Source organism: Botryllus schlosseri, chromosome 8, assembly GCF_051294905.1.
Source record: "Botryllus schlosseri isolate E-star chromosome 8, Bs_hap1, whole genome shotgun sequence".
Taxonomy (NCBI): domain Eukaryota; kingdom Metazoa; phylum Chordata; class Ascidiacea; order Stolidobranchia; family Styelidae; genus Botryllus; species Botryllus schlosseri.
Window position 1 is genome coordinate 2,731,825 of NC_137243.1, and position 27,315 is coordinate 2,759,139.

At 41.9% G+C, this 27,315-nt stretch overlaps 2 protein-coding genes and 2 long non-coding RNA genes across 6 annotated transcripts in view; 2 read left to right on the forward strand and 2 right to left on the reverse strand.

Annotated features, from left to right (window-relative positions):
* Nucleotides 1-27,315, forward strand: part of LOC145444825 (uncharacterized) — a 134,265-nt gene that overhangs the window by 71,484 nt on the left and 35,466 nt on the right. The window lies entirely within an intron of this gene.
* Nucleotides 2,112-6,723, reverse strand: LOC145444970 (uncharacterized). 2 transcript variants are annotated; one of them, XR_013916830.1, is made up of 2 exons: nt 2,292-6,723; nt 2,112-2,222 (listed from the first exon to the last, which is right to left on the reverse strand). XR_013916830.1 is itself a non-coding variant. In XM_080323048.1 (2 exons), the coding sequence occupies exon 2, from the start codon at nt 6,300-6,302 to the stop codon at nt 2,871-2,873; it is 3,432 nt and encodes a 1,143-aa protein (XP_080179174.1). In that variant the 5' UTR covers nt 6,303-6,471; nt 6,541-6,723; the 3' UTR covers nt 2,112-2,870. The 2 variants fall into 2 exon arrangements, 1 of the variants encoding a protein (XP_080179174.1); XM_080323048.1 differs by having other exon boundaries at nt 2,112-6,471; nt 6,541-6,723.
* On the forward strand, nt 6,739-7,744 carry LOC145444971 (uncharacterized). The gene is made up of 2 exons (XR_013916831.1): nt 6,739-7,254; nt 7,351-7,744. It is a non-coding gene; the product is annotated as an uncharacterized LOC145444971 (long non-coding RNA).
* Nucleotides 10,689-12,425, reverse strand: LOC145445424 (uncharacterized). Its single transcript, XR_013917018.1, has 2 exons — nt 11,421-12,425; nt 10,689-10,935 (listed from the first exon to the last, which is right to left on the reverse strand). It is a non-coding gene; the product is annotated as an uncharacterized LOC145445424 (long non-coding RNA).

Sequence of the window (27,315 nt, forward strand, 5' to 3'; positions counted from 1 at the left end):
AATTCCAATTTCAAAACGGAAAAGCTACAAAAACTTTTATAGTTCAGTGCAAAAGCGTTTTAAGCGAACAAGTGCATATTGCCTACTGTATAGAATCAAAAGAAATAAACTGAAGATCGTTAATATGAAATATAGTTTTATAAGTTTAACCCAAAACTAAACCAGATATGGCGTGTCGTGATTCCAAAACACGAATCTACAATGAAGCGTGGCCAATACACTGTAGTATGTATGTATATATTATTGTATGATTAGCTCCAGGGCTTTGGAGCCGGAGCCGGAGCCCCGAAGCCGTGCAGTTTTACCGGACCTGGAGCCGGAGCCGGAGCATCATAAGATGCTATTATATACGCAGCAACCGTATCTGCTGAGTTCACATAATTCAACAGCAGGCCTTCGCGAAATTAAGAATATTTTACTCTTTGGCGCTACCTTTTCCGACTAACCATTTTCCTGGGGATTTAACAGCAGAGCAGTCATCTGTTCAATGTTCAGTTTTCACACATGAGTGCCGAACCTCGGTATGCGAAATATGCCTGTGAATATTGAGGGGATTCGGCATACCCGGAATTTCATCATTAGCATAACCTTGTTGGCCAATTGTATACGGTTCTAAAATAATGATCACTATGTATTACGCGATATTGGAGAGATTAAAAACGTGATTTCTCTGCACATGTCGATATGACGACCACGAGCCGAGAAATTCCATCTCATCGTTGATATGAATCGGATGAGCAAATACTCGTTCTTTCGTGATAGTTCTTTAATCGGGCCGCGAAATTGGACAGTGTTATTGAGTATGCAATTATGCATGCTAATTGAAATTCATTACTGCGCATCATCGTCATGCACTCCAGTAAGGATTTTCGAGCGTAAATGGGGAATGGCACAAGAGTAGCCCGGAACCCCATGGTATTTTATGTTGGACACAAATTAATGATTTGATATGCGATTTCCAATTTGTAATCATCTGTTCCGTATATTCATTCTTGGTGTTTGCTTTATACTCTAGTATTCCCAGATTATCGCGCACTGTGACTTGTAAATGTGCAATGTGCATACTGCATAGTTTAATTCGTTATGGGCATAGCGCAATGTGCATGGCACAGTGTTCAATTCGATTTTTCGATTCGTTTCAACGGGAAAATATTATATTCCGATAAATTTGATCGACACTGCGGATGGACTGGTAACGAGTGCACCAATATCGAGCGTCAAACCATTGGCCATTTGTTACAAATCGAATTTCGATTGATCACGTCGTTATATCCGCCGATATTGCTCTTACTACAGTTACAGTTGAATAATAATTAATCGCACATTTAAAGATTGAATTGAGCTGTATGGCTTAATGTTAACGAGTACAGTGGCAGTGTTAAAACGCCGCATCGGAATTTTAATGCTGTACACAGCAATGGCACGGAGTAAAGTGCGTTCTAGTGCAACTATGATGTTATCGACAATTGACAAGTATTCATTATGACGTCACAAGCCGGCACGGCGACACCTATGTCTTCGTTGCTGCATCCGATGTTACTGACGGCTGACAGACTCTAGATTACTATAGATAACTAACCTACGGGTAAATTAGTAATCTATATAGACCAGGGGTGGCCAACCTTTTCGGCTAAAGGGTCACATGAAATTGACGAACGAGTGCGCTGCCCACTAGCCGCGCCAGGCGCGTAAAATTTTCAAAGTGAATATTGTTATTACTTGGTTATATTGCGGGTAAGCTGTATACCGCCCGCTGGGCTCAGTTTGCAAGGACAGGACTATCCGGCACCTGGACATATCGATATCGAAGATTTCCGCTAATATACGACAATCATTTTGTGCCTACATTTCATCGTTGACGATCTTTCTGCGTGCGCAAACGTGAAAAGACTTTTTCTCGTAATTGCGAATATAGTTAGACTCAATCAGCTAAATCAGGCGTTTTTTCATTTTCAGGTGGGGGTAGGCTACAAAGAAAGAAATCGGGTGACAATTAAACACACGAAGCGTGAAGAAAAATTCTACGTTTTTTTGTTTATTATAATGTACGACGATTTACTAAAAATGTGACTGGACCCTGGATCTGCCAATGCGTCGGAGCTGATATTTTAGTCATTGTAGCCGCAACCCGCAGATCGCGCCACAGGATGGATTGAAATATCTGGCTGCTTATATTCCCTTTCGGCACAGAGAAAAAGACTCGCTTTGTTGGTGCGTGTTTTCTATTAAAAATGAAATACAATCAGCATTGGCAAGTACGTACTAAGCTAATCAAATACAAAGCATCTTACTTGACAATGTGTCTTCCGGGTTTTTTAGTTTATTTAATTTATAGATTTACTTTGACTGTAACGAGATATCAAAACAGTGAGACAATGAATGGATTAGCCTAACTAGCCATATTCTAGAAATGCAATAAACCTAACTATTTCTATTCTAATAACTGAACTAATGCCAAAACGATCCTACATCTAACACACGTGCACTAAACAGTGAATTTCACCACGATACGTCAGACCTAGTTACCGCTATGAGGTAACAATGACACAGAGTCCACTTTCTTGCTCGGCGGGAGTGTGAAGGAGCCACAGCGACACCTTAGGGCCGTACGGCGGCTACATCCTGGCCCCTTGGAAATTCAAAATTTGTTCCGAATTTGGAGATTTCCACACATACACACACTCACGCAGCCAGCAGGTGCTACCAAACGAAATGGTAATTATTTAACGAAGTCACAACTAAAGTTATTCTCTCTTATGTAAGAGGGCAAGCTTAGAAATACAACAGGTGTACTTTGAAAGTTTAGTCCACAGTGGTTGGTCTAAGAGCAGCTGTGGATTGTTTGACAAGGAGACAAATTTAGAAGTGTATCAGCAGAAAGGCCTCTCGAGGCGATGTCTGCAGGGATTCAACTTGGACGGTACATTCCACCATCGATACGGGTTGGACCCAACTTTGATTTGGTTGACAAGGTTGAAAACGAATGTCTTGAAGACTTTGTAGAAGTTTGCCAGATGCCACATTACAGTTATACAGATCGTCCAGAGAAAGGAGAGACCGATTGGAAATATCGGTTCTTTTGGAAAGTATTTGGCATTGTTGACCTTATAGATTGAGTTCATTTCAGAGTAAGGGAAATCTTTCTTCCGTAGGAGGCGAAACAGATCCTTGTCATCTTTACAAGCCTTCGCTTGGTGAATCACAGCTCGAACATCTCCTTGGATGCCGACGATATGTTTGTGGACACTGGATGAGACTTCAACCAGGTCCTTTGTCAAATCTGGCCCCTGTAACAGACCATCATTAAGTGAGATGTCATTATACAGTTCCATTGATTTTTCTGCAGATTCAAGAGACAGTTTATCATTTTGTGACAGTTCTTGTTTCTCCTTCTTCTTCGAGTCGACAAAATCTCGACACAGCTGACATAAGGATTTGGGCGAATTCGTAGCAGGCTTTGAGAAAAATACCTTTTTTATTCCGCCTGCCACTTCGGCTGGGCAGTTTATCATCCAGCCAGCAAACGTTCTGGTTGCATAATAGTCATTTGGACCATGAATTACCTCCAAGGGCTTGTGAAGCCTTCTGTTTTCTTTTCCAATTAATAGTCCAACTTCGGATGCAAGTTTTGGAATACACACGTCTTGGAATTCCGGAAATTGGTTGACATCTTCTTGTTTGGGAATATCAACGTCCTCAACACCAATACAGTCAGTTGATACTAATGGTGCGAGCGGAGCATATTCTGTGCCATAGAAGTCGGATAACTCAAGATTATCGAATATATTACCTTTGTAACCGGATAATCCTGCCAGAGTGCGAAGATCAAATTCTGTTGGACTGCCTTGGAGGCAAAGTTCATTTGCAAGATTTTCACTGATGAAGGAAAGATGACTTCCATTGTCAAAGAAAGCGTGTGTAGCAAGATAGCAGTTTGTTCCTCGAATTCTGACGCGGACAGGTGCCACGTTGAGTAACACATTTTCTTCAGGTAATTTGGCGAATGCATTGAATTTCACACGTCCTTGAGCCTTTGGAGCGTTTTCTTGGGCCACAGTTGAAGTCACAGAATTTTGGACGACAGGTTCGCTCGCATTGTCAGAAGAGACTGGATTCACATGCAGGAGTGTTGTATGTTTTCCATTACAATGTTGATACTTGCATGGTTTTTCTCTAGTACAGTTGTCGGACCAGTGTCCGGGTTGCAAGCATGAGAAGCATAGCTTATTACTTTTCACGAAATCTCTTCTACCAGTAACGTCCATATCACGGAACTGCTGACACTGATTGAGAAAGTGTTTTTTCTTACATTTTATGCACAATGACCCACAGTCATCCTTGGTGCCTTTATTACCGGCACAAACAGAAGTTGCAAAGTTTGATTTTGTTTGCCTTACAACCACTGGATTATTCTTTGTACTTTGTTCTTGGGAAGGAACGTTCGACGCTTCACGTACCTTTTTACGCAGGTAAGCAGACAGATCACTCATTTTCACATCGCACTGCAGTTCATGGAGGATATGGTCCATGACGCTAAGCCAGCCTGACCTCCATTGTGAGGGCATTCTGAGTGCGATTTTATCAATTGTCTCCAGCGAGACGGATTGGTAGTTAATACCTTTGAGAGTATTTACACAGGATATAAGGTCAGCGGAAAGAATCGCCAAGCCATCCTGATCATGCAACTTTACTTGAGGACCAGAAGATACTGAGTTTAAGCAAGAAGGTCCGATTCGGAACTTTTGGCCATACGTCTCTTGTAATAGTTTCAGGGCTTCTCTGTAGCAGTTATCAGCATCAAGGTGTAGGCAGCTCTTGACGAGAGTATTTGCTGGTCCTTTGGTGTAACGCATCAAGTAGACCAGTTTTTGTTTTGGTTCAGTAATTTTGTTTCCAATCGTCGTTTCGAAAATATCCATGAAACTATTGAAATCACTGGGGTTACCAGAAAATATTGGGGGTTCGAAAGGTGGCAAAAGGTTTTGTTGAATTACTGGCGGAGCTACAGAATACACAACGTTGGCGGGCGAACGAGAGTCATTTTTTATCGAATTCAAAATCGAACTAGGCACTACTTCTGGGTCAGGTGGCCTTCTCACATCGAAAATAGGCTTATGATTCAAAGCAATGAGCGGAGAAGTTGTAGCTACCATGTTTGTTAGATTTGACATGATGGGACTATTAGACCAAACCAAGTTAGAAGGTTGATGATAGGCGTTAGTGCCAGATATCACAGTACTAGGGCTACTTATACTCGTACTGCTGGCATTCGTTGCACTCACACTACTTGCATTCATAGCACCCACACTGCGAATTGGTAAGGAACAATATGAACTTCCAAGGGGTGAGAAAATAGCCGACGTACCTGTTTCTGAGAGATTTGGAGTCACCGACGATTCTCGAAGTTGCTGCAGTTCTGGTTTCACCACTGGTGCCAGTGGAACGTTGGCGTTCTCGGATACTGTGACGGAGTTCGAGCTTGATGTTGGTTGATGCACAATTTGGGTGCTTTTAGAGCCGTTATAGAGTCCCCGTTCAATCATAATTTCCTCGAATTGAGCTTCTGATTGTAGCTTTTCTCGCTCAGTTCTATCGTCAATTTCTTGTAGGTTATTCCTCAATCTTAGATTCAAAGACCTTCTGCCTTCGAGAGCTTTCTTTTTATGCATTTCGAGTTTTAGTCGTAACTCCATTCGATACCTCTTTTCTTCTTCTTGACGCCTCTTTTCCTCTTCTTGACGCCTCTTTTCTTCTTCTTCTTGACGTCGTAATTCCTGGTAGATCTGTTCCTCTTCAGATCTTATCTGATCTTCGAAGGCGTCATTTTCCTGTTGAAAGCGATGCTGGACGTGTTTTTTGTCCATTTCAGCCTTTTTGTCGCGGTGAACATCCCTCGAGTGTTGTAAACTGAGTATTTGAGAGTTACTCATATAGCTTGATCCTGTTGCAGTGCTTGAGACGGACGATCGTGATTTCAGTGATTTGGCAAATACCGGTAGGGTTTTTGGCTTGTTTGAGCAGTGGCTCGATGACAAGGACGACCTGCCTTTGGTCGGCAGGCTCCTAAGAGTCATGGAATGTGACCTCGATAACTTTGATTTGTGAATCGTCGACACAGCTGACTTTGACTTTTTGTTTTCTTTTTGTTTGTCAGTGTTCGACATTCTTTGGATTTGTTCGAGGCCAAAAGAACCACTGTTTGTGCCCGCCTGGGCATTGTTTGATTTATCATAACGTACCGGTACTGTCGTTTTCTCTTCGGTCTCCACTAGCAGCAAGTTTGAATTAGCTTCTTCAGCCATTTTGGTTTTCTTTGTTGATGAAGGTGTTCCAACGAACAGATTTGAAGATTGTCAAAAAACTAATGTAGCCGCAACCCGCAGATCGCGCCACAGGATGGATTGAAATATCTGGCTGCTTATATTCCCTTTCGGCACAGAGAAAAAGACTCGCTTTGTTGGTGCGTGTTTTCTATTAAAAATGAAATACAATCAGCATTGGCAAGTACGTACTAAGCTAATCAAATACAAAGCATCTTACTTGACAATGTGTCTTCCGGGTTTTTTAGTTTATTTAATTTATAGATTTACTTTGACTGTAACGAGATATCAAAACAGTGAGACAATGAATGGATTAGCCTAACTAGCCATATTCTAGAAATGCAATAAACCTAACTATTTCTATTCTAATAACTGAACTAATGCCAAAACGATCCTACATCTAACACACGTGCACTAAACGGTAACCAGTGAACTCGGCCCATGACGAACTCGGCCTATTGAACTCGGCCCATGACGAACTCGGCCCATGACGAACTCGGCCTATTACCAACTCGACGAACTCGGCCTATGACCAACTCGGCCCATGGTGAATTTGTTGATAAAAATTATTATAAATGTCGTGAATTGTATTAATTCTGTGGAGACAATGGTAAATTGGTGGTGATGGACATGTCGTATCAATGTTATTACCACTGGGGGCAGTATCGTCAAGGAATAGGGCCTAGACAGAAAAAAACCTCGCACCAACTCAACTATTAATGTGAATTATATTACGATAATTATAATATTATCAAGTGATTAGGAGGTTAGGATTAGGGTTATGATTAGAGTTAGGTTAGGGTTAGGATTAGGGTTAGCTTAGGGTTAGGATTAGGGTTATGATTAGGGTTAGGTTAGGGTAAGGGTTATGATTAGAGTTAGGTTAGGGTTAGGATTAGGGTTAGCTTAGGATTAGGTTAGGGTTATGATTAGGGTTATGATTAGGGTTAGGTTAGGATTAGGGTTAGGTTAGGATTAGGGTTAGGTTAGGGTTAGGTTAGGATTAGGGTTAGGTTAGGATTAGGGTTAGGTTAGGATTAGGGTTAGGTTAGGGTTAGGGACAGACAGACCTGACTTTAGATTCATACGACTTGCCCACGTGTTATGACGGCGGCAAGTAAAACTTCCAATTCCGAGAACTGCAATACTGCCCCCCCCCCCCCGCCCTATTGGGAATAGCATTCGTACGACATGTCCATCACTCCCAAATTAACCATTTTCTCCGAGAAATAATACAATTTACGACGTTTATAATCATTAATACTAAGAAATTCCCCACAGGCCGAGTTGGTCATAGGCCGAGTTCGTCATGGGCCGAGTTCGTCATAAGCCGCGGTGGTCATGGGCCGAGTTCGTCATAGGCCGAGTTCGTCATGGGCCGAATTCGTCATGGGCCGAGTTCACTGGCAATCCCCACGTGTTATGACGGCGGCTAGTAAAACTTCCAATTCCGAGGACTGCAATACTGCCCTCCCCCCAGCATTCGTACGACATGTCCATCACTCCCAAATTAACCATTTTCTCCGACAAATAATACAATTTACGACGTTTATAATCATTAATACTAAGAAATTCCCCACGGGCCGAGTTGGTCATAGGCCGAGTTCGTCATGGGCCGAGTTCAATAGGCCGAGTTCGTCATGGGCCGAGTTCACTGGCAACCGCACTAAACAGTGAATTTCACCACGATACGTCAGACCTAGTTACCGCTATGAGGTAACAATGACACAGAGTCCACTTTCTTGCTCGGCGGGAGTGTGAAGGAGCCACAGCGACACCTTAGGGCCGTACGGCGGCTACAGTCATCAACATCCCAAGTGTCGCGGCCAGACTAATCATATTTTTGGTTGGCCTTGCAAGTTCACAATCTGAGCAATTCAATTTCGATAATATAACGGAATTTCGATAATATAATGGGAAATTAGCTCGCGGGCTACTCAAAACCTTCTAGCGGGTCACATATGGCCCGCAGGCCGCGGGTTGCCCACCCCGGGTATAGACAGACACCTTCGATAGTTTTCAGAGCGGAAGCCGGAGCTGGAGCCAGAGCAGTGGTAATAATGCGGCTCCGGAGCTGGAGCCGGAGCTAATGTACGATAGAAGAAAGCTCCGGAGCCGGAGCTGGAGCAATGCAAATTTACGGCTGCTCCAAAGCCCTGATTAGCTCATATAACCTCGTAGAAAACGATACTACAATTATAATTTGCATGATAATTTTCTCAGTCACACATTTGAAAAAATCCATAAAAAAAAGATCAATTTCGATTTTGAATACGCATAAAATTGAAGAAAAGGTGCATGATTTTGTGTGTACTGCACACTGCACAGTGCACATAAGCGGTTAATTCACAAACAGTGGTGGCCCGAGTAAGCTCTACTAAGTATAGAGATTAGTGGTTCTTCACGGTGGGGTTCGCTGAGATAGTTTCAGAGACACGCAAGTCCCATACAGCAGCAGCCACACAGATTTCAAGTAAATATTCATACTAATCCTTTTGATTTATGGGAAAATCATTTTGTTCTGCAAAAACTGTTGTTGATGTACACCAGTGGTTCTTAACCTTTTTTCCTCCAGCGCCCCCTTTTAAAAATTATCGTGCTCCAGCGCCCCCCCCAACCTCATATTGTAAGGAATGTAATAAAGACAATGAGTAAGAGGGAGGGCCGTAACAGCACTTCGTCAACCCCCTAAAACCGATTGCCTTGCGCACCCATAGCGTGATAAACCACACTTCTGAGGGCTTCTCCCCCAAGAACCCCGTAGCGTGATTTCGATGGTCAGCAAAGTTTGTGTGGACTGATCGCCCTAGGTACCAAAATTTTCTATAATGCATGAATGAATTATAGGTGGTAGTTACATACATGCCCCGCTATAAACTTTTTATCCTCTCAGCCCACGAAATCAGATTTACCAGTAGCGCTGAGTGAGCTGTTGTATGGGAAAATAAAGGGCACGATATTAATAATTAAACATATTCGGGCGTGCCCGTAAGTACAATTAATTCGTTAGCAGGGACGTAACAACACTTCGTCAGCCCCCCCCCCCCCCAAAAAAAAAAACGTTGGTCTAGGGCCCCCATCGGGTGATAAAACTAACTTCCGGGGGGCTTCACTTCCAGACCCCTCTTCGGCTATCCGCTATTTGCTGATACTAGTCATCTACATTGGGTGTCCACTGTCCATTTACTGAGCCAGCTTTTCTCATCTAAACGCGCGAAGCGCGAAAAGTTTCAATAATTAATGATTTAATTGGTCAATATGATCGGGAATTGCATGTATATTGATATCAATTTTTATGCTCTCTCTTCTCACGTAAACAGATTTACCGGTAGAGCTGAGTGATGTGTGATTGAAAAGGTAGGACCCCTCAATAATAATTATACATCTTCGGGCGTATACCCGTTGGCAGGAACGAAACGGCATGCACTTCGTCAGGCCCGCCGAAAAAACTTGGGTCTTGGGCTCCCATAGGGTGATAAACCGACCGCCCCCATCACGTTGTTCGTTTTGCCACGAAATCAGCTGTACTCTTTATAGCGAGCCAGTGCGAAGTGCGAAAACTTTCGATAATTCATGATAAAATCGGTCAGTAAGATCGGGAATTCCTTGTCCTCTCTGCTCACGTTACCAGATTTACCGGTAGAGCTGAGTGAGGTGCAATGTCCCCTCTAAGCAGCGCACGTGCGCAGTGCTGACACGGTCTCTGCGCACAGAAAATCTACGTTGCGCACAATAAATCCGAAGTTATGACCTTTTTTAGTCGTTACGCACTGTTGACCAAGGGTCTGCGCAGTGAGTTGTCGAGTATGCGCAGACTCATCAAAACGTAGAGCGAAGATTGTGAGGTGTCTTGGAAACTGTAGGGCCCGTAACTAATGATTAAACATATTCGGACGGGCGAACCCGTTGATATGACTTCGTTGCATGATGCTATTTCGTGACCTCCTGTCTGTTATATCAAAAAATATAGAATCGCCCAACAGGAATATCTAGTTTTAGATATCCCTGTCGCCCAATCGTACTAAAGTCAAAGACGCACACCTCTTCTGCACTGTAAAAAATAAAAACCTCGATTTACCGCGAAATGTTTGGAAGCACGGTAGCCAGACATTTCGTGGTAATCCAACATTACCATTAGTCAATGTAAATTTAACTTACACTCGTCCGGTAATCTCACTTTAAACGCCAGAGTGTAATGTTACAGTCACCTCCGGTCTATCTAATCTACAACTTCTCCTGTACATTTGCGATCGAGACTGTCATTTTACCGCCTACCTACCTACATGCTGTCCCTGTAAACCAGGATTACATACCAACTTGTAAATTCACGTACATCCATACCTATCGCAAAGCAACCCGATGCAAAAATATCGCAACATTTTCTTCACATCCCCAAAACAACATTGGAACAAACTGTATATTCATTCATGATATCACGATGAGTGGTTATCGATGGAAAAATATTGCTGCTGGAGGTATAATTCTTCTTTAGGAGACATGCAGTAAAACAAGTGGTCTCAAGAAAACGTGAATTAATTCCAACACCGGCCAAACTTCCAATTGTTTCTTTTTCTCGTTCTCATTCCTTCTGTGTAAGTAGTATCTTGCAGTTCCACTAAAAAGAATTCATGCGTAAGTCGCTATATAAAGCAAACTTCCTAACCTCGACAGTGGACATGACATTATAAAGACTAAGACAAATAGGCTAACAAAAATATAACATGTTTTGAAGTACCGGTACTGGCACATTGTGTGATGACGGCTCCGCCTTTTACATGACATAGCAGAGATTCATGACTTCATCTCTGTATTGAAGCAAAAGGTTCCTAATTTAAGGTGGCATGTGTGGCAAACAAATCCAGCAGTGGATGAAAACATATCTATGCTATGGCCCGAAAATGACATTACCAAGCCAACAGTTTCAACTCCTCCGCAGCGGAGTATGTGGTCACTATATAAGTCGACAAATATCCCAAAATAGAACAGAGAATGCGGCGAATGAAATATATCAATCATGAAATCTAAGTCATCGAGGGCTGGTGTGCAGAGTCAGATATTCACGGTAACAAATACTATGTACTCTATGTAGTACTGTATTACCTTTTAAGATGCGTATTCCATTCAGCATTCCTAGGAATCTTCAACGATCGTGTCCACTTTCTTCAAGCACAACAAGCTTCGCTCCACCCTTTGCTCAAATCTCACTAATGGCCACTGGCCAGACGACACTCGAACGATTTCGAAATAAATGGTATTCATCCGCTGACACATGACACCAATAATATTTACTGGCCACGGTATAATGTTTGATCTGGGTCGTTTTTTCCATACAGAAACATTTATCATTGCATATAGTCCCTTTTTTCATCTAATTTCGTATAAATTGATATATATTCCATGTGTTGTTCACTACTTACTGTACTTACCTAACCAGACGCTGCTTGTGATGTCACAGTTGTGCGTTGGTTGTTTACTACGAATCTCAGAAAAAGCAGTCACCTAATGTAACCTATTACAGGTCGCCTTGTCCGCCATTAACAAATGGTCAGCTGAGCATGCGGTGCTGATATTTCTAGTTTCCCCGAGCAATTTTATACATCCTGAACTAATTTTCTAACTTATCAGCCTTATCCGTGACAACGAATGTAACCATGCAGCGAGACTGGCCGTACAGCCATTGCCTTATAATATAATATGGCTACGGTGTACCACATTAGCTACGATTGTCAGTTATGTCTTGTACCCTACTAAGCTTAAATTGATACTAGGGCCTACAATTTCGGTATGCCCCAGTCTCGCAAACGGGGTTCAATCAGGTCAAATCACCTCTAGAATGATATATCAGTAACATTCAGTTCTACGTATATATTGGCTGCAGCGATTTTGAAGCTCATCAATTTTGCCAATAGCCCGGTAAACTGCAGTAACGAGTAACTGTCAGTAATTTTGCGAAGAAATTCTGGTAACTTACTTTACAGCTATATTAAGGTAATATTACATATCAAAATGTAAAATGACAAGCTACGCACAGTAATTGGCTGCGACCGGTAATTCGTGGTAAAATTTACAGGGATTTCACAGTAAATCTACCAGATTTTTTACAGTGTGGGGTTCATATTGCAAAGACAGGAACATTCGATGCCAGTCATTTAGGCGCCCATGGACAATTAAACCTATGTCTTTTGTAGGCTATATATAACGAAGTTTTCGGGGTTAATTTGCTCTGAATACTCATTAAGGATATGTCGGATATGCCCTACCACCACATCATCTACTGCGAAGCCATTTTTCTCCAGCGCCCCCCATACCGCCTCCCTGAGCCCAGCGCCCCCCTGAGCGTTTCCGTCCCCTTCAAAATCGCCAGCGCCCCTTGGGGGGCGCTGGAGGCAAGGTTAAGAACCACTGATGTACACTGTACGCACAATACATGAACAGTTTATTTTGCGTACTAGTCTTTTATAGTAACATATTACATGTGTAATGGGGGTGGTTTGTGTTTTTGTGACAAGGCAAATATTAAGGATTAATCGCGGCCTGCATATTAGCGTTAGGGTTCGCCAGGTAAGTAAGGTTAACAACCATTAATATAGATATAATGATTATAATATGTAGGCTACTTGGACGGGAATTCGTATGTTTTTAGAATTTGCCCGAATAGCAGGTAGATTAACTATTTCCAGTTCTTATTACAGCATCCTCCGTGGAGTTCTGGCTGACTTTTACCAATATTTGTTGTTGATTGGAACGGAACGATATGATATAGCAACACAGCGAACTCTTAACCGTTCTGACTTTAAAGCGGTATAATATTTCTCGCTATATTCCATAGGTCTATTTTTTGTGTTTTCAATCACGATGAAAAACGTGCCGACGCGACCGGTCGAACTCACGACTATTACCGCGTGAAAACTTTTTTCAAGGAGACATTGTAGACTAGGGGTGTCAAACAAACGTCCGCGGGTCGCATCCGGCCCGGCAGACGATTTCATCCGGCCTGCGAAGCAATTCTGAGTAGATTGAAGCATTCTTATATTTTCCAGCACATTTGTAATAAATGTTGGGATATTTTGCCTAAAATACTTCCATGTTCTTAAGTACCATTAATACCACCCGACTATGGCGTTTTGGTTTCACTCTGGTTACCACTAGTAGCAAGTCGATGAAATCGGCATCCTATTTCAAGAAGGCAAAAAGTGCACAATAAGCTCAGAGTTTTATACCAATGTGGTCCAAAAAATAGTTATTAACAGAAGCGAAAACGCCAATGCGGAACTGTTATATGCAGTTTACATGGAAATTTATATTAGCTTCACAAATATATAATTGAAATATCTATGGTCGCACTGATGTGTCACATTCGACATGATAGGTCCCCAGACATGAGAGAAACCAGACTCGCGGTGTAATAATAATAAAACAAATTCCAACGTCCAAGTTTCCAATTAAATATATTGCATTCCTCACAACGCATATGCGGAGCTAACGCCAGATTACGACAAAATCTATCAAAGTGAGCATAGAATATGACAACTTATATCGTATTTAACGCCACTGGTTTAGCGGTTCTTAGCTGTATTCAACCAAACAATCATCGTTGGAACTTCGGAACCCACCTGGAAGGTCACAGTGCAAATACCTTTCACTTTCAGTGGCTTGTCGCCGTACGCTACGTAAGAGCTATGGTATGCTGAGAGTTTCGGAGAGCCAAAAGTTTTGTACTCAGTCAATCCCACCATGGCTGAGGGTGCAGCAGAGTCCCACTGTGTCGGCAACAGAATGCCGTTGATGCAGGAGCTGATCCAGAGCTGGTTTCCTAAGCGTCGATATAGTTGATCGAGAGGAGTGGCACTGTGCAGAAATTAACGGATGTGACCTGTTGCGTGACACTAGGTTAGGTAGACATGCACACAGGTTTGATATGACCATTTACGACCACATTTCTGACATACTGCATGTCGATATTGACAGTAATTTCTCTGGTGATCGATGAAACAGCGGCTGCAGGATTTCAGTCTTTCTGGGAAGTTGCCCTTGGATGGATTTGGAAGGTTTTCTCCCCTTTTGACAACTTCGTCATTTTGTTGACGATGGAAGTGTCTTCACCGCTACTCTCGCCCTGGATAACCCTATCAGTTTCCAGCGTTCTCACGTGTGTTGCGGCTACTTTAAGAACGTCGTCAAGGGATGGATTGGTTTGTGTTAAACAATGCCGTCTCACATCCGCGTGCGGCGTTTCTTTAATGATGAGATCGCGCATTAGCTCATCAACGTATAGCTCTGATCACAGCCTGCTCTTGAGCATGTGAAGTTGCAATCCTTGGAGATTCCGCGTAGAGTAGTGATCCAATCGGCATACGACTGTCCCGGTTGCATTTTGCAATTGTAAAATTCGTACCTGGCTGCTTGCACATGTATGGAGTCCATGAAGTGTATAGACAACTTCTCAGTCAACTCGTCGAAGGTTTGCGCACTGACATCAGTAGCACCAAACAAGTTACGTAGGAGCGAGTACGTTTCAGGTCCAACCCATGAGAGTAGACACGCTCTTTTTCACTCCATGTTGGAAATGCCGTAAATTGCTAAGTTATGGTTGAATCGTTGAAGATATTGGTCCCATTTCTACTTCGTTTTGACGAACGAATCAAATTTGGGAGCGGTAGCTTCAAATGTTGACGCACTGGGACCCAACCTCTGCGTTAATTGCGATATGGCTTGCTCATGCTGCAGCATTTGCTGCGCCGAATTTTCTTTGTGCTGAGCATTTTGCTACTTCATATCTTCTTTGTTCTGTGCGCGTTGTTCTGCCATCATTTCCTGCTGCTTCGCTTGAAACTTCAACATACCCGATTCCATGATATATAATCGTCGCAGAAATAACCATGAATCCGACTTCTGACACCAATTGTTATGTTCTTGATCTTTTTTGAACAATAACTCATACGACGAGGTTGCAATATGAAATCAGTATATTATCAGCAGAATGACTTTAATACAGGCGACACGATCCAGTATGCATTTGACACGATCCAGAGTGCATTTAAACGAATGACCAGTAGACAACAGAACACAGGGTATAAATACAAAGCACGACACACAAGGAAATAATGATTGGCGGTAATTACTAATCCTCGACAAATAAGAAACAAACGATACCAACGTAAAATGCACGAACATAACAAATACAACATAACAAATAGTTTTGGGTAGTGGGGAATGAAGACTCGGAATAAATTTGAAGTGGGGAACGAAGACAAAAAGGTTGGGAACCACTGCCCTATGATCTGTGTCTTATGCAGAGGTGGCTTTTGGGGTGGGCGAGCTGGGTGGTCGCCCGTCCCCCCGGTCGAAGCCCCCCTCTTTGGTTTAAGCGCTTTTTCAAGGATTATAGCGAATAAACGTGGAAATCCGTGTCCCAATCAAGAAGATGATTCCGTTCAGATGGGTCAATCATAAAATCTCTGCATTTGTTAGATAAGTCCCGTATCCCGATAATCATCAAGTATCGGCATGCGGTAGAGGTACAAAGTTTTGATGTATTCTATCCTTGCAACTATGCACTAATAGATATTGCCTTATCGAGCGTCTGGCTCAAACCTTGACGTTGTGTGCTGGCTTATTACTAAAGTCAGCAGATAGCTTTCCAGATTAATGTGGTCTATTTAGTCTGCAGCAGTTGTATCACTGTTCTATTATTTGGGGAAGCGAGTGAAACAGTTGGTTAAACACTGCAGTCACGACACCACTGGTTGCTGGTTCGAGTCTCGGCTCTGCCATGTTTCTATGTCTCGGAGGTTTATCCTGGCTCCTCGTCGCCGATAGCCGAAATATCGCAGCAAATGATCAGAAAAAGACCGCAAAGACATTGATGATAATGATAACGCAATGTCCTTGCTGGGCGCAAATGACCAAAGTTGTTTAAAGCGCCAATTATAAGTATATTTGAATAAAACGAACAAACAAACTGTTCTCTTTCTTCGCGCTACATGCCATACGTTTGTTTGTTTGTTTTATTCGCACAACTTTAGCGCTTATCGCCTATAAGGTCATTTGCGCCCAGTACATCAATTTCAGTAATTTCAACGGTCTTTTACGGTCTTTTTCGTCAGATTACGTACGACTACCATGCTCGCGCTCTTCCACCATCAGTCTCTCTCGATTTTCATGCGCCCACAACTTAGTCTTTTTGATGCCATCTTTCAGGAGTTCGGCTCTCTCTTCCTCTGGGCTTTTCAAGGCGCTGTAATTACAGCGGGATCGGCGATGAGGAGCCCAGATAAACCTCCGACACATAGAAACATAGCAGAGCCGGGACTCGAACCAGCAACCATTGGTGTCGTGACTGCAGTGTTTAACCAACTACGCCAATCGCTTCCCCACATGCCATACGTCTTCAACATGAAGACATGAGCTATGTTTAACTGGGTCACTTCTTTTAAAATTTGACAATGTATGATAAAAGAAGGCTCAGGAGCCTGAGCAATCAAACATTTAAGCCTGCTTAAAAGCTATGTTGGAGTGTCATACACATGACGTAATTCCGTTTGATATGGCGAACTAAAGAAGTCAGTAACGATATATGCCAAAGCGGGTCTGGGGGGTGGAGCCCCTCCAGAAGCTGCGATTACATCGTTATGGAGGCTCCCTGGAAGTTTCGCTCAGTATCCCCCAATCGTAGGGCCACCACTGGTCTTATCTATATATTTAGGATGGTGTGAATCTCTGACAGGTTCAGGTCCGTGTGACCGAGAACCTTTTTGAAAGGTTCTGTGGGAACGCGAACGTGAACCTCATGACGTCACGTGGCGCCATATTGCTAATTCCAACCCTAGATTTCCGTAAAGTGATAGCCTATATTAATTTACACGATACCTAGCGACGACTCGGGCCACATAATGCCGCAATGTTGAAGTACATATTGACGTTTTAGAGGTCGCCAAACGTATCAACTGAGGCAATCAAATGATATAATAATCCCATAAAGTCAGTAGGGATGGGCAAAATCGAGTACCTGAGTGATTCGATTTTGAATCACCTAATATGCTTCGAGTCGAGTCGAGTATTCGAGTATCACTCATTATGACGTCATAACAGAATGGAGGATGTCAAAGTTCAAATATGGAACTTTCATGGCACCCGAAAGAATATAATGCCTGTTATCCGCCACATTAAAGATACTTTGGTATTTTTTCGACCAGACCGATTTCATTGCACTTTGTGAAAATATTGTGGACTTCGGAAATGTGTTATTTCCAGTAACGTTGGTAGTTTAGTACTATATGTGTCGTATGCTGCGATACGGCCATACGGTTTCAAGACTTGCACAGTGGAAAATAGTACCGAAACTATAGGTCTCGTCCATAAATTACTTTCAGTGGCGAGGAGAGTATAATTTCAGTACTCGAAAAAAATCGTCTTTTACTACTCGACTCGAATCATTAAAATTACTACTCGAATCGTTATGCCCAGCCCTAGTTTTCAGCAATGGTGTGATGACACCGTTTTACTGGGTCTACAAAAGTATGACGTCGCAATATCCGAAAACGAAGGATATCTTACCAAGATCATGAAGTCACCTTCGACCAGAGATGAAGTGGACTTAATAATGACTGCTTTCTTTCGCTAATACACACTTTAGAAGAGACGAGATAACAATGTCAATGCCTATGAGTGTCATGGATGACTGATCATCACAATGTCCATAATCATAGCGGAGTGTACTCAAAGGTGGTGTGGACACTGGACACAGAAAAAAATTATTTACTTCACGCTTCACTTGGGTAGTCGCGATTGTTATTTTCGGTCCGTTTTCAGTACTGATTCAGTGCAAAAGCCGGTATTGGTATATGTTGATTTTGACGGTGTTTCATATCGAGATGGGTGACAAGATTTTGTATGGTATATTTTAATGATATTATCTAATACTGTACCAAGTTTCAAGGTCCTCACTTCATGATTAGGGCATAATTTTGTTATCGAAGTCAAGTATGTTATTGTTGATCCGTCTCAAACAGTGATTTAACGCAAACGCCGGTATCGGTATGTGTTGATTTTGACGATGTTTTATACCGGGTTGGGTCACATGATTTGGATGTGTTATATCTTGACGATATCATCGAAAATTGTACCAAGTTTCAGGTTTGTCACGCAAATCATGAACTCGACTACCGGGGACAATCTGACAGATCCTACGGCTATCTCAAATTACTTCAATGAATATTTTTGCAATGTAGGGCCTAATATCGCCTCATCTATTCCTAAACCTGCGTCGGCCAGGCCTGAGGTTAGATCAGTATCCCAATCCATCATGCTCGAGCCAGCAACTTCCACGGAAGTGGTACTTGCCATACATGAACTTAAATCTAACAAGGCAGTTGGATATGATCTAATTCCAGTCTGGTTTTTAAAACTGATAAGCCTACACATCGATCCTCTCATTGCCCATTTTTTCAATTTCATGATAGAAAATGGTGTCTACCCGAATTATCTGAAAACTGCCAAGTTGTCCCGGTTTACAAAGCCGGAGATAAAACTAATGTCACCAACTACCGACCTATATCTGTCCTACCGTGTATTGGGATTGTTTTCGAAAAATTGCTCCTCTCCCGCCTGTCTTCGTTCCTCGCCAAGATGTCTATCATTTCTCCACAACAATTCGGCTTCCGCAGAAAACATCAAACCTTGCATGCCCTGCTAACAGTGGCTGAACAGTACTATGACATCTTGGAGAAACGAAGTGTGGGATGTAGCATTTTTCTTGATCTAAAAAAAGCATTTGACTGCGTCGATCACAGTATTCTTCTCTCAAAATTGGCACGCTACGGGTTCCGGGGTCCACAACTAGAGCTCATGAAAAGCTACCTGACTCGGAGATATCAAATAGTTTCGATATCCAACACTTTGTCCTCCCCCCACCTTGTTACCTGTGGTGTTCCGCAAGGCTCTGTTCTTGGACCTGTCCTTTTTACTTTATATGTCAATGATATCTTTAAAACCTCATCATTGAATACCACACTCTTCGCTGACGATACTCACCTCCTATCTCACGCACCTACTACCGCAAGCTTGAATGCCGACACCAGTGATCAAATGCCCAAAGTGCATGAGTGGACGTCCCATAATAGCCTTCGGGTTAACGCTGCGAAATCCCAATTATTGGTCGTGGACTCCTGCGATAACCTAACCGTTGACATCGCTGGCAAACCAATTTCCAACATTAAAAATGCCAAATACCTTGGTGTTTTACTGGATTCGGACATGTCCTGGAAGAGTCACATACAATCACTCAAACCACGACTATCGAAGGTATGTGGTCTATTTCGCCGCCTTAGCTACATTCTGCCAGTCAGCGTGTTGTTGATACTCTTCAACTCTCTATTCCTATCAAAGTTCCAATACAGAATTCTTTGTTGGGGTGCTGCCTGCAAGAATACAATTGACCCACTGCAAAAACTTCAACATCGGATCATCCGTATCATTGCCAAAGCCCCACGGGGGGCTGGATGTGCAACTGATAAATCACTTCTCAAAAGATTTGGTTTTCTAAACTTAGAAGATATGAGGAAGCTAGAAATTGCCAAGTTTATGTATCCGTTCCATTGCGGTCAATGTCCCTCAAATTTCAACGACTACTTCACCTCGGAGACAAAAGCGCACAAGTACAGCACACGCGCGTCAACGAAGAACAACTACCATATGATCAGGACTGAATACAAGAAAACGCATTGCTCTATCAAGTATGCCGGACCCCAATTGTGGAACAGCATCTCGCCGGCTATCCGACAGTCGTCGAGCATGTCCGCATTCAAGTCGAAATACAAGCAATTTCTTCTAAATCAATACTAGCCAGTCTTCAGGATTACCGGACCACGACCTAACATCGACCTCGCCCTCCGCCACATGCCACCCCATTTTGTCGCTTGCGTCTTATATTCTCTGCATTACTTTTCATTCAGTGTGCATGCCTCTTATTTACTTCACCTAGGCTAAGGTGGGTGTCTGATCTTAATGGCTACTCCAAGTTGTTTCGACACCTTCCTATCTTTTCATTGTATCGCAGTCTTGTCATGTTATTGAAACGATGAAAATATTGATAAACCTGATTGATTGTTGATGTTATCAATCATCGCTTGTATTTCCTCCTCGTCCGCTCCTCCTCCTCCTTCTTCACTCTCACTCCTCGCTCTTCAACCAACGCCTCCATCACGCCCTTTACTCTCTCACTCTCCTCTTTCTCTCCTTTGCTCTATCCCTCGCCGACTCTCGCTCTCTAGCAACAAACTCACACATCTCTTCCGCAGCTCACAAATCTAGGAGCAAATCAACATCTCAAGTTTGATTGACAGCCGCTCCCACCTGACTCACCTCCACCATCATCTGCCCTCCTGAAGTAGTCCAGCGTAGAGATCCGACAATACTCCGCGCTTTTTGATGTCAATTTGATGTCAATTTGATGTCAATGGCAATCGATATATAATTGCCGTGAATGCGCGGGGATAAAAAATTGTGGCACAGAATGTGATGCAATTTCCATTGCAAGATATCTGCTCAGATCGATACTGGTTGGGTGTTGAAAATTCTCTGGTAAATCACATCGTATCACTTGCAACTTCTGTACGTGTGCAGTGCACTGTGCAATGTAGTGCAACATACCAGTGTTGGGATGACTCGAGTCATGACTTGACTCGAGTCAACTTTTTCGTATGACTTGACTTGACTCGAGTCATTTTGGAAAAATGACTTGACCTGACTTGACTCGGAGCATCAAAATTGTGCATGGACCAGTCATTCACTGATTGTACGTTACACTGATCCTCCATTATTAGATCACAAATAAATTGACCGCAAACTAAACGATCCAAGCTTACGCTTTCTTCGTAGTAGTATAGTAGTAGTAGAAGAAGATTAATCTAAATAGCAATGAATCTCTGTTCCTTAGACGGCTAAATGCTTAGGCTTACGTTGCGCAGTGCTCACATTCACCAACGCTCTGGTCTGATTTAAATCGAACAAATATAGTTTGTGCGTTTACATTCTTACCGATGTGTAGATGGGTATTGGGTAGTGTAGGCAATTGTACCATATCAATTTGTTTCAACTTCCCGAAGCTTCGTATTAGGTCCTATATATTGGAAGATAATAACTGACTGTAGCATGGAGCTGTACAGTTAAGGGGGTAAGGTACTGCTAGACTCACAAAATTTTCAAATTGCGATATTTCATGAACAGTTAATCCTAGATTCTCAAAAATTGGTATGTAAACTATTTATACTCAACTTCATACACTGTAAAAATTTTAGCATTTTACAATAATTCCTTGGGCCCGAATTGGGGGGGAGATTGGTGAATCGGACGGTTAGCACGGGGAAACGCCTGTCTCTTCGATGGATGCCGAGAGATCCTAAACAATGCTTCATAAAGTGTCCTGAGGCCTCTAAGCACCTGCTGAAACGCTTGAAACTTCCGATTTTTCGAAAAAATTTACGAAATATGTGTTTGGTACTGGTACGGTGCCGAATTTTCGATTTTTTTTCATAAAATTCAGATCATAAGTAGCAAAGTAAGTACACTATAACTCTTATAGAAGAAACAATAGTTTCAGCAGGTAGAACAGTCTTACTGCTTGTACTGAGCCAAGTTTGATCAGGATTGAAGGTCTTCTGATATCAAAATTCCCTGTCCCCGTGACACCATATTAACAAAAACTAGAAATAGGAGAAAATCAACTTTGAAAATTGAAAAATATTTTATTGAAAAATTAGAGCAGGTATTTGAAATCTGTTGCTTTTAAATGGTACAGGCATGCTTTAATCAGCACATAGCCAAATTTGAAGACAATTGAATGTGCCTAAATGTAAAATCAGTCATAAAAAGTATGAGTGATTTGATGATTTTTACTCAAAACTGCTATACCAGATTCAAAAAATTTACAAACCTTGAATTGGACATCAGTTAGATGTTGTAAAGATGAAACAACATGTCAAGAATACTGCGACATTGTCAAAATACCGATTGCAGGTAGTGTGAGTGAAGATACTACACCCATATTTCCCCAGTGATCTTTCAAACATAGAAATTTTAGTATCAATTTCATCATGACACTCCAATACTAATTATAGTTGCATAACCCTTAGCATTCTGCATTTGCAAGGTCATGCACTTTGAAAAAAGCTCAATACTTGCAAGGTCCTTGAAGTCAGGTTTGACCGTTTGATACATTTTGGATGTCAGCGGATACTGGCGGATTGGATCAGTAGCATCTTCAAGTTTTGCCTTCAAATAAAAGCACCTCTTTCCATCACAATTGCCGTGCATCGGTTCTTCTGGAGTTGAGCTGTTGGGCATCAGTATTGCCCACACTTCCTCGATGCTTCCTGTGCATCTGGTGCACCATTTACGATGGCAGCATGATAATACTGGCTCCACTTTGGTCTTGATCTGGCGATGACAATGCTTTTTGCCTTCCTGTTCAACATCATCTCTTTTGATGAGGCGAACCGACGAAAATTTTCTTTCTTGCAGCACGACACTCCGATGCTAATCTCTGTGGCAAAGCCTTGCTGGATATTTTGCCAATAGCCCCTGCCTGTTGTGTCAGGGCAAGTCACAATACATTGAATAACTGCATAATGCATGACTTGCTAGGAAAAAGGTTTCCTCTGAATTCCATCCACCACCATCAGACTTCAAAGCAGATACAAGTTCCAAACTTTTCTCGAATGACTTTATCATATTATTTTCTCCTTCTCTGGTCAAATGCCTGTTTTGTTGTTATCTTTGTCCCGCCCATTGTAAAATCACAACTAACTATCAGTTTTCTCACAATATTATCCGACAACAGGGTATAGCTAATAACAGTGTTTTGTGAGTGATTTACAACGGCTTTGGCTGCCAGAGAATGTTATGATATTCATGCTTGAGTGATTACAGATATGGCTCTTTGTAATAACTGTTTAAATTTTAAGGATGTGGTCTTTAGTGACAATTTTGAGCTGGTTAAAAATATGGAGGGGTGTGGGTCTGGACTTTTTACGAAAATGAGATTTTAAATGGAATTTTAACCTACTTATAGCTTGAAATCATACAAGATGATTACATTTTTGGAAAGAGCTAGTCTCATACTTTGTAATTCTGCAATAAAAAAATTATGAAAAATTTTGATGATCTGGGAGTACCTTACCCCCTCACGTATTTTATTAGCAGTTCTACGTGTTCGTGAGGATACAACGTCTTTTTGCATGTATATTTAACTAGATATTCGTTATTTGATTCAAGATAAATGATCAATTAATCTGTCTTTCACACAGCTAGCAATGACTTTGAACCATTACTCATACTTCGAAAATTCAATTTGACTTGAATTGTGACTTGACTCGTGACTTGACTTGACTTGACTCGACTTGACTCGAGTCACCTCCAAAAAATGAGTGCCTTGACTTGACTCGAGTCACCTTTGAAAATCGATTGACTTGACTTGACTCGAGTCAAAATCTGCAATGACTCGAGATGACTCGTGACTCGAAGGTAGTGACTTGATCCCAACACTGCAACATACATAAATGCTATTCCAATTACAAGTTACAGGGTGATGACTTTTACATGAAGCACTTAAAGCAGGGACGGCCAACCTGCGGCCGTAGAAGAAAATTTGTGTGGCCGTGGGCACGTAATTCAATTAGTATGTGTTGACGGCCGTCGACATGCAATTTGAGTTTACGAATTGACTCCCCATTTCTTGAAAGATTTTAATGAATCTTGAAATTTTCTTCGCGATGCGCGCGATTCAATGTGAGTTCATTTTCGATTTTAACAGCGCTCTTTGCCATCAGAGTCCGACGGTACAGATGCGAACAGCAGAGGAAAATGATGAAATACCAACTCGGAATCGTGTGCTCCTCACTATACCGACAATCCTGATGGTCAAGCAGTTAAGAAATAATTGCATTCAACAAAGCGACTATAATAACAATTGGTACAGCCGAAGATGCGATGATCATTCATAAATGACGAAGTTCATTGGTGAATCTGAAAAAAAAATTCGCGCTTGACGCGACTGTAAGCCATCTCTGAATTTTACCAGTGACCACTCGCGATTTTAGTGCGTATAGTAAGTCTATATCATTCAATAAATTAGTCCTGAGTTAAACGGAAATCGACATAGATACTTTAACGTGGGTATTTCGCGTCCGTAGCTTGTTCATTACGACTATGACCTGGAATGCGGCTGTAGGCTGCATGAGCAGTCGAAATGTGGTCGTGAATGGCACAAATGTTGGCTTTTATTTACTGAAAAGAGCATGATGCGAAACACGACTATCAGCGCACAACCAAAGTACCAATATCTGAGAAAATAGGAGCGGCACAATATGCAACGGATAAGATCGCTAATCAAGTAATAGGCCTAATTGGTCAACTAAATATAAAGGACGAGACAGTCAGACAAATGAATTCACCACATACAGTTTTCACAGTTGTTTGCTGCGACGTAAAGCATCATGGACGTATACGTAAGTTCTTCAAGAACTCCAGAGTCGACCTAGAATCCTAAATAAATCAGAGGCATCCACATCGAATTAAAGCTACAGAAGATAACAAAACAAAAAGAAAAGAGACGAAAATGCAGTGGCATAAGTCGGTAGGCGAGGCCGCGATATCTTGGATCGTGGGCCGATAATCTCGAGCACCAATTACTAATTAAAATTTAGCATTTCCTATACCTTGCGACATTCCTCATCCTTATTCCGATAAGGATTGCTGCGGATTCGGTGTATCATGTAGACTGGGGTGCGCACGTTTTTAGTAAACTTCAAAAGGGTGTACCATTCCAAAAAAGGTTGAAGAACACCACACCGCCAGTGAAAGGAATCTTATGACCGATAAATGACGTCCGGCAGATGAATGTATGGAGCAGCATTGCTGCGAATAACATCGAATAATTATACATCATAATTTACAACGGTTCAGTGTGCACTCAAGAACAAGGCAAGAGGTTGAATCGCATTTTAAGCCTGAATATTGAGTGAGATGGAACTAAAATACATTCTAAATGGGAGTGGTTACTACTTCACCTACGCCTATACCTATACGACGCGCGAATTAACCGTACGAACCACGGATGTGTGTAAACCCCGCGGGTGAATCGCAACGTTGTTCATCATTCAGCGTGAGTGAAAATATGTAAGGTAGTGATCATAATTATTACTATTTATAAAATCATTTAGTGGTGCTTTTCGATTCAGAGGCTTTTTTCACCACGGAAATTACGACGTATATGATGCAAACGAGATACCCAATATAACTGACATACAGAATGACTGGTTAGTGAAATCTGACGTTTTGATTCCCGTACAAATGAATTGTGTATATAGGCTACATTGGCTATAATGCTAGCGTCGGTCAAAAAGTATATGGCTGGAAAGGAACGCTTATTTTCTGGGCGACGCGTTGTAATATAATCAAACGAGATATATTCGTTTCGACGTGATGTGACTGATGGCTGGGAAAGTGATCACCAACAGATTAAAATTTCCGACTCGTAGATGCGAACGTCACGATATTCGCATTGGATGCCAACAGTCGGTCATCGCGGCCGTAGAGTGATAAACTATATGCAAGGCAAAGCTTCATCTGGAAATCTAGATTTTAATAGACATATAGCCTCTGTGCATAGATTCTACTATGAGATTGAAGGAAATGTTACGCATCGAAATTTACTCATACAGATTAATCATGCAAAGGACTGGCAATACACGAAAACCATCTAGTTCTTGCGATATCTATCCTCGTTCTGACGGTGATCTGTTCAGTTGAATTTAAGTTGCGTAGTTATACCGAGGCGAGTGTTCGTAATTCACAGTTTAAGACCAGCAATGATTCACGTGAAATGAAAACAGAGCCAATAATGTCGTCAACGTGTTATCTAACCGTTGCATGCAGAAACACAGCATATAACAGCAAGCTGAACACGGGCAATTGGAAAGGCGTTTAGCAAGGCTGCAATAGCTTATGGGGCTATCACTGGATTGCTTTTTGCTATAGCTAGGGTTGCATTTAAAACAAATGATTGTTTAAAACATTTTGTTTGAATTATGTTTTAAACAAAGGCTTTCACAAATTGATTTTTTTCAAGTTGTGTAATTATGCCATAATTGAGTAAATACTTTCCAAAAAACATGTTGTATGAGCCTACGGACGATTACCACCCGATATAGCCGACGTATACGACATCGGATGGTTGAGAACCTCAAAAATAGTTGGTTTAACAGGTAAAGTACGTAGATATTTCATCAAATGTGCTATATTTACCCTGTATTTTTAATTGTCTATGTCAATCCACTATGTCGTCACAATTGAATATCCCTGACGTCATGCCCTAGAAAATAAAAAACATGTTTTAAACAAGGGCTTCGTTTTAGACATGTTTGTTTTGAATTGATTTTTGTTTTAAATGCAAACCTAGCTATAGCGTTCATTGTGTTGATTACATTGAATGGTACTTGTATATCAATCCATGGATACCGACACTTTTCGTTTCAATGTTCCCTCTAATTTTTCACGAGCCGGCGCAATCTCACCAACTCACTGCGTGGTCCCTTGGACAAAGTGCGTAACATAGGGTTGCCACGGCTAGACTGCCGATTTACCCGCATTTTTACTTTGACTCGACTCCCAATTTCCCCGAATTTTGCGAAACTCTGACGTTCGCTGCGACGGACTCGAGTTTTGTTTTATCGCATTTTAATACATTTTATACAAAAAGAGATGATATCACTTTGTCTGATTACGAATTACTGATTACAAATTAGTGATGTAGGCCTACATTTGTACATCTGAAATGGTCGTCAATTTGGTCTGATGATCATCGGTGCCTTCTGCGAAAGATATAGTGATATTTTTTTTCGAAACACATGCAGGTGGATTTTGTTTTTGTGCGCGGTACACATTTTTCTACGCCCGCAGCTTAGAGGGAACATAGGGTAGGACGTAGGACACAGCGATT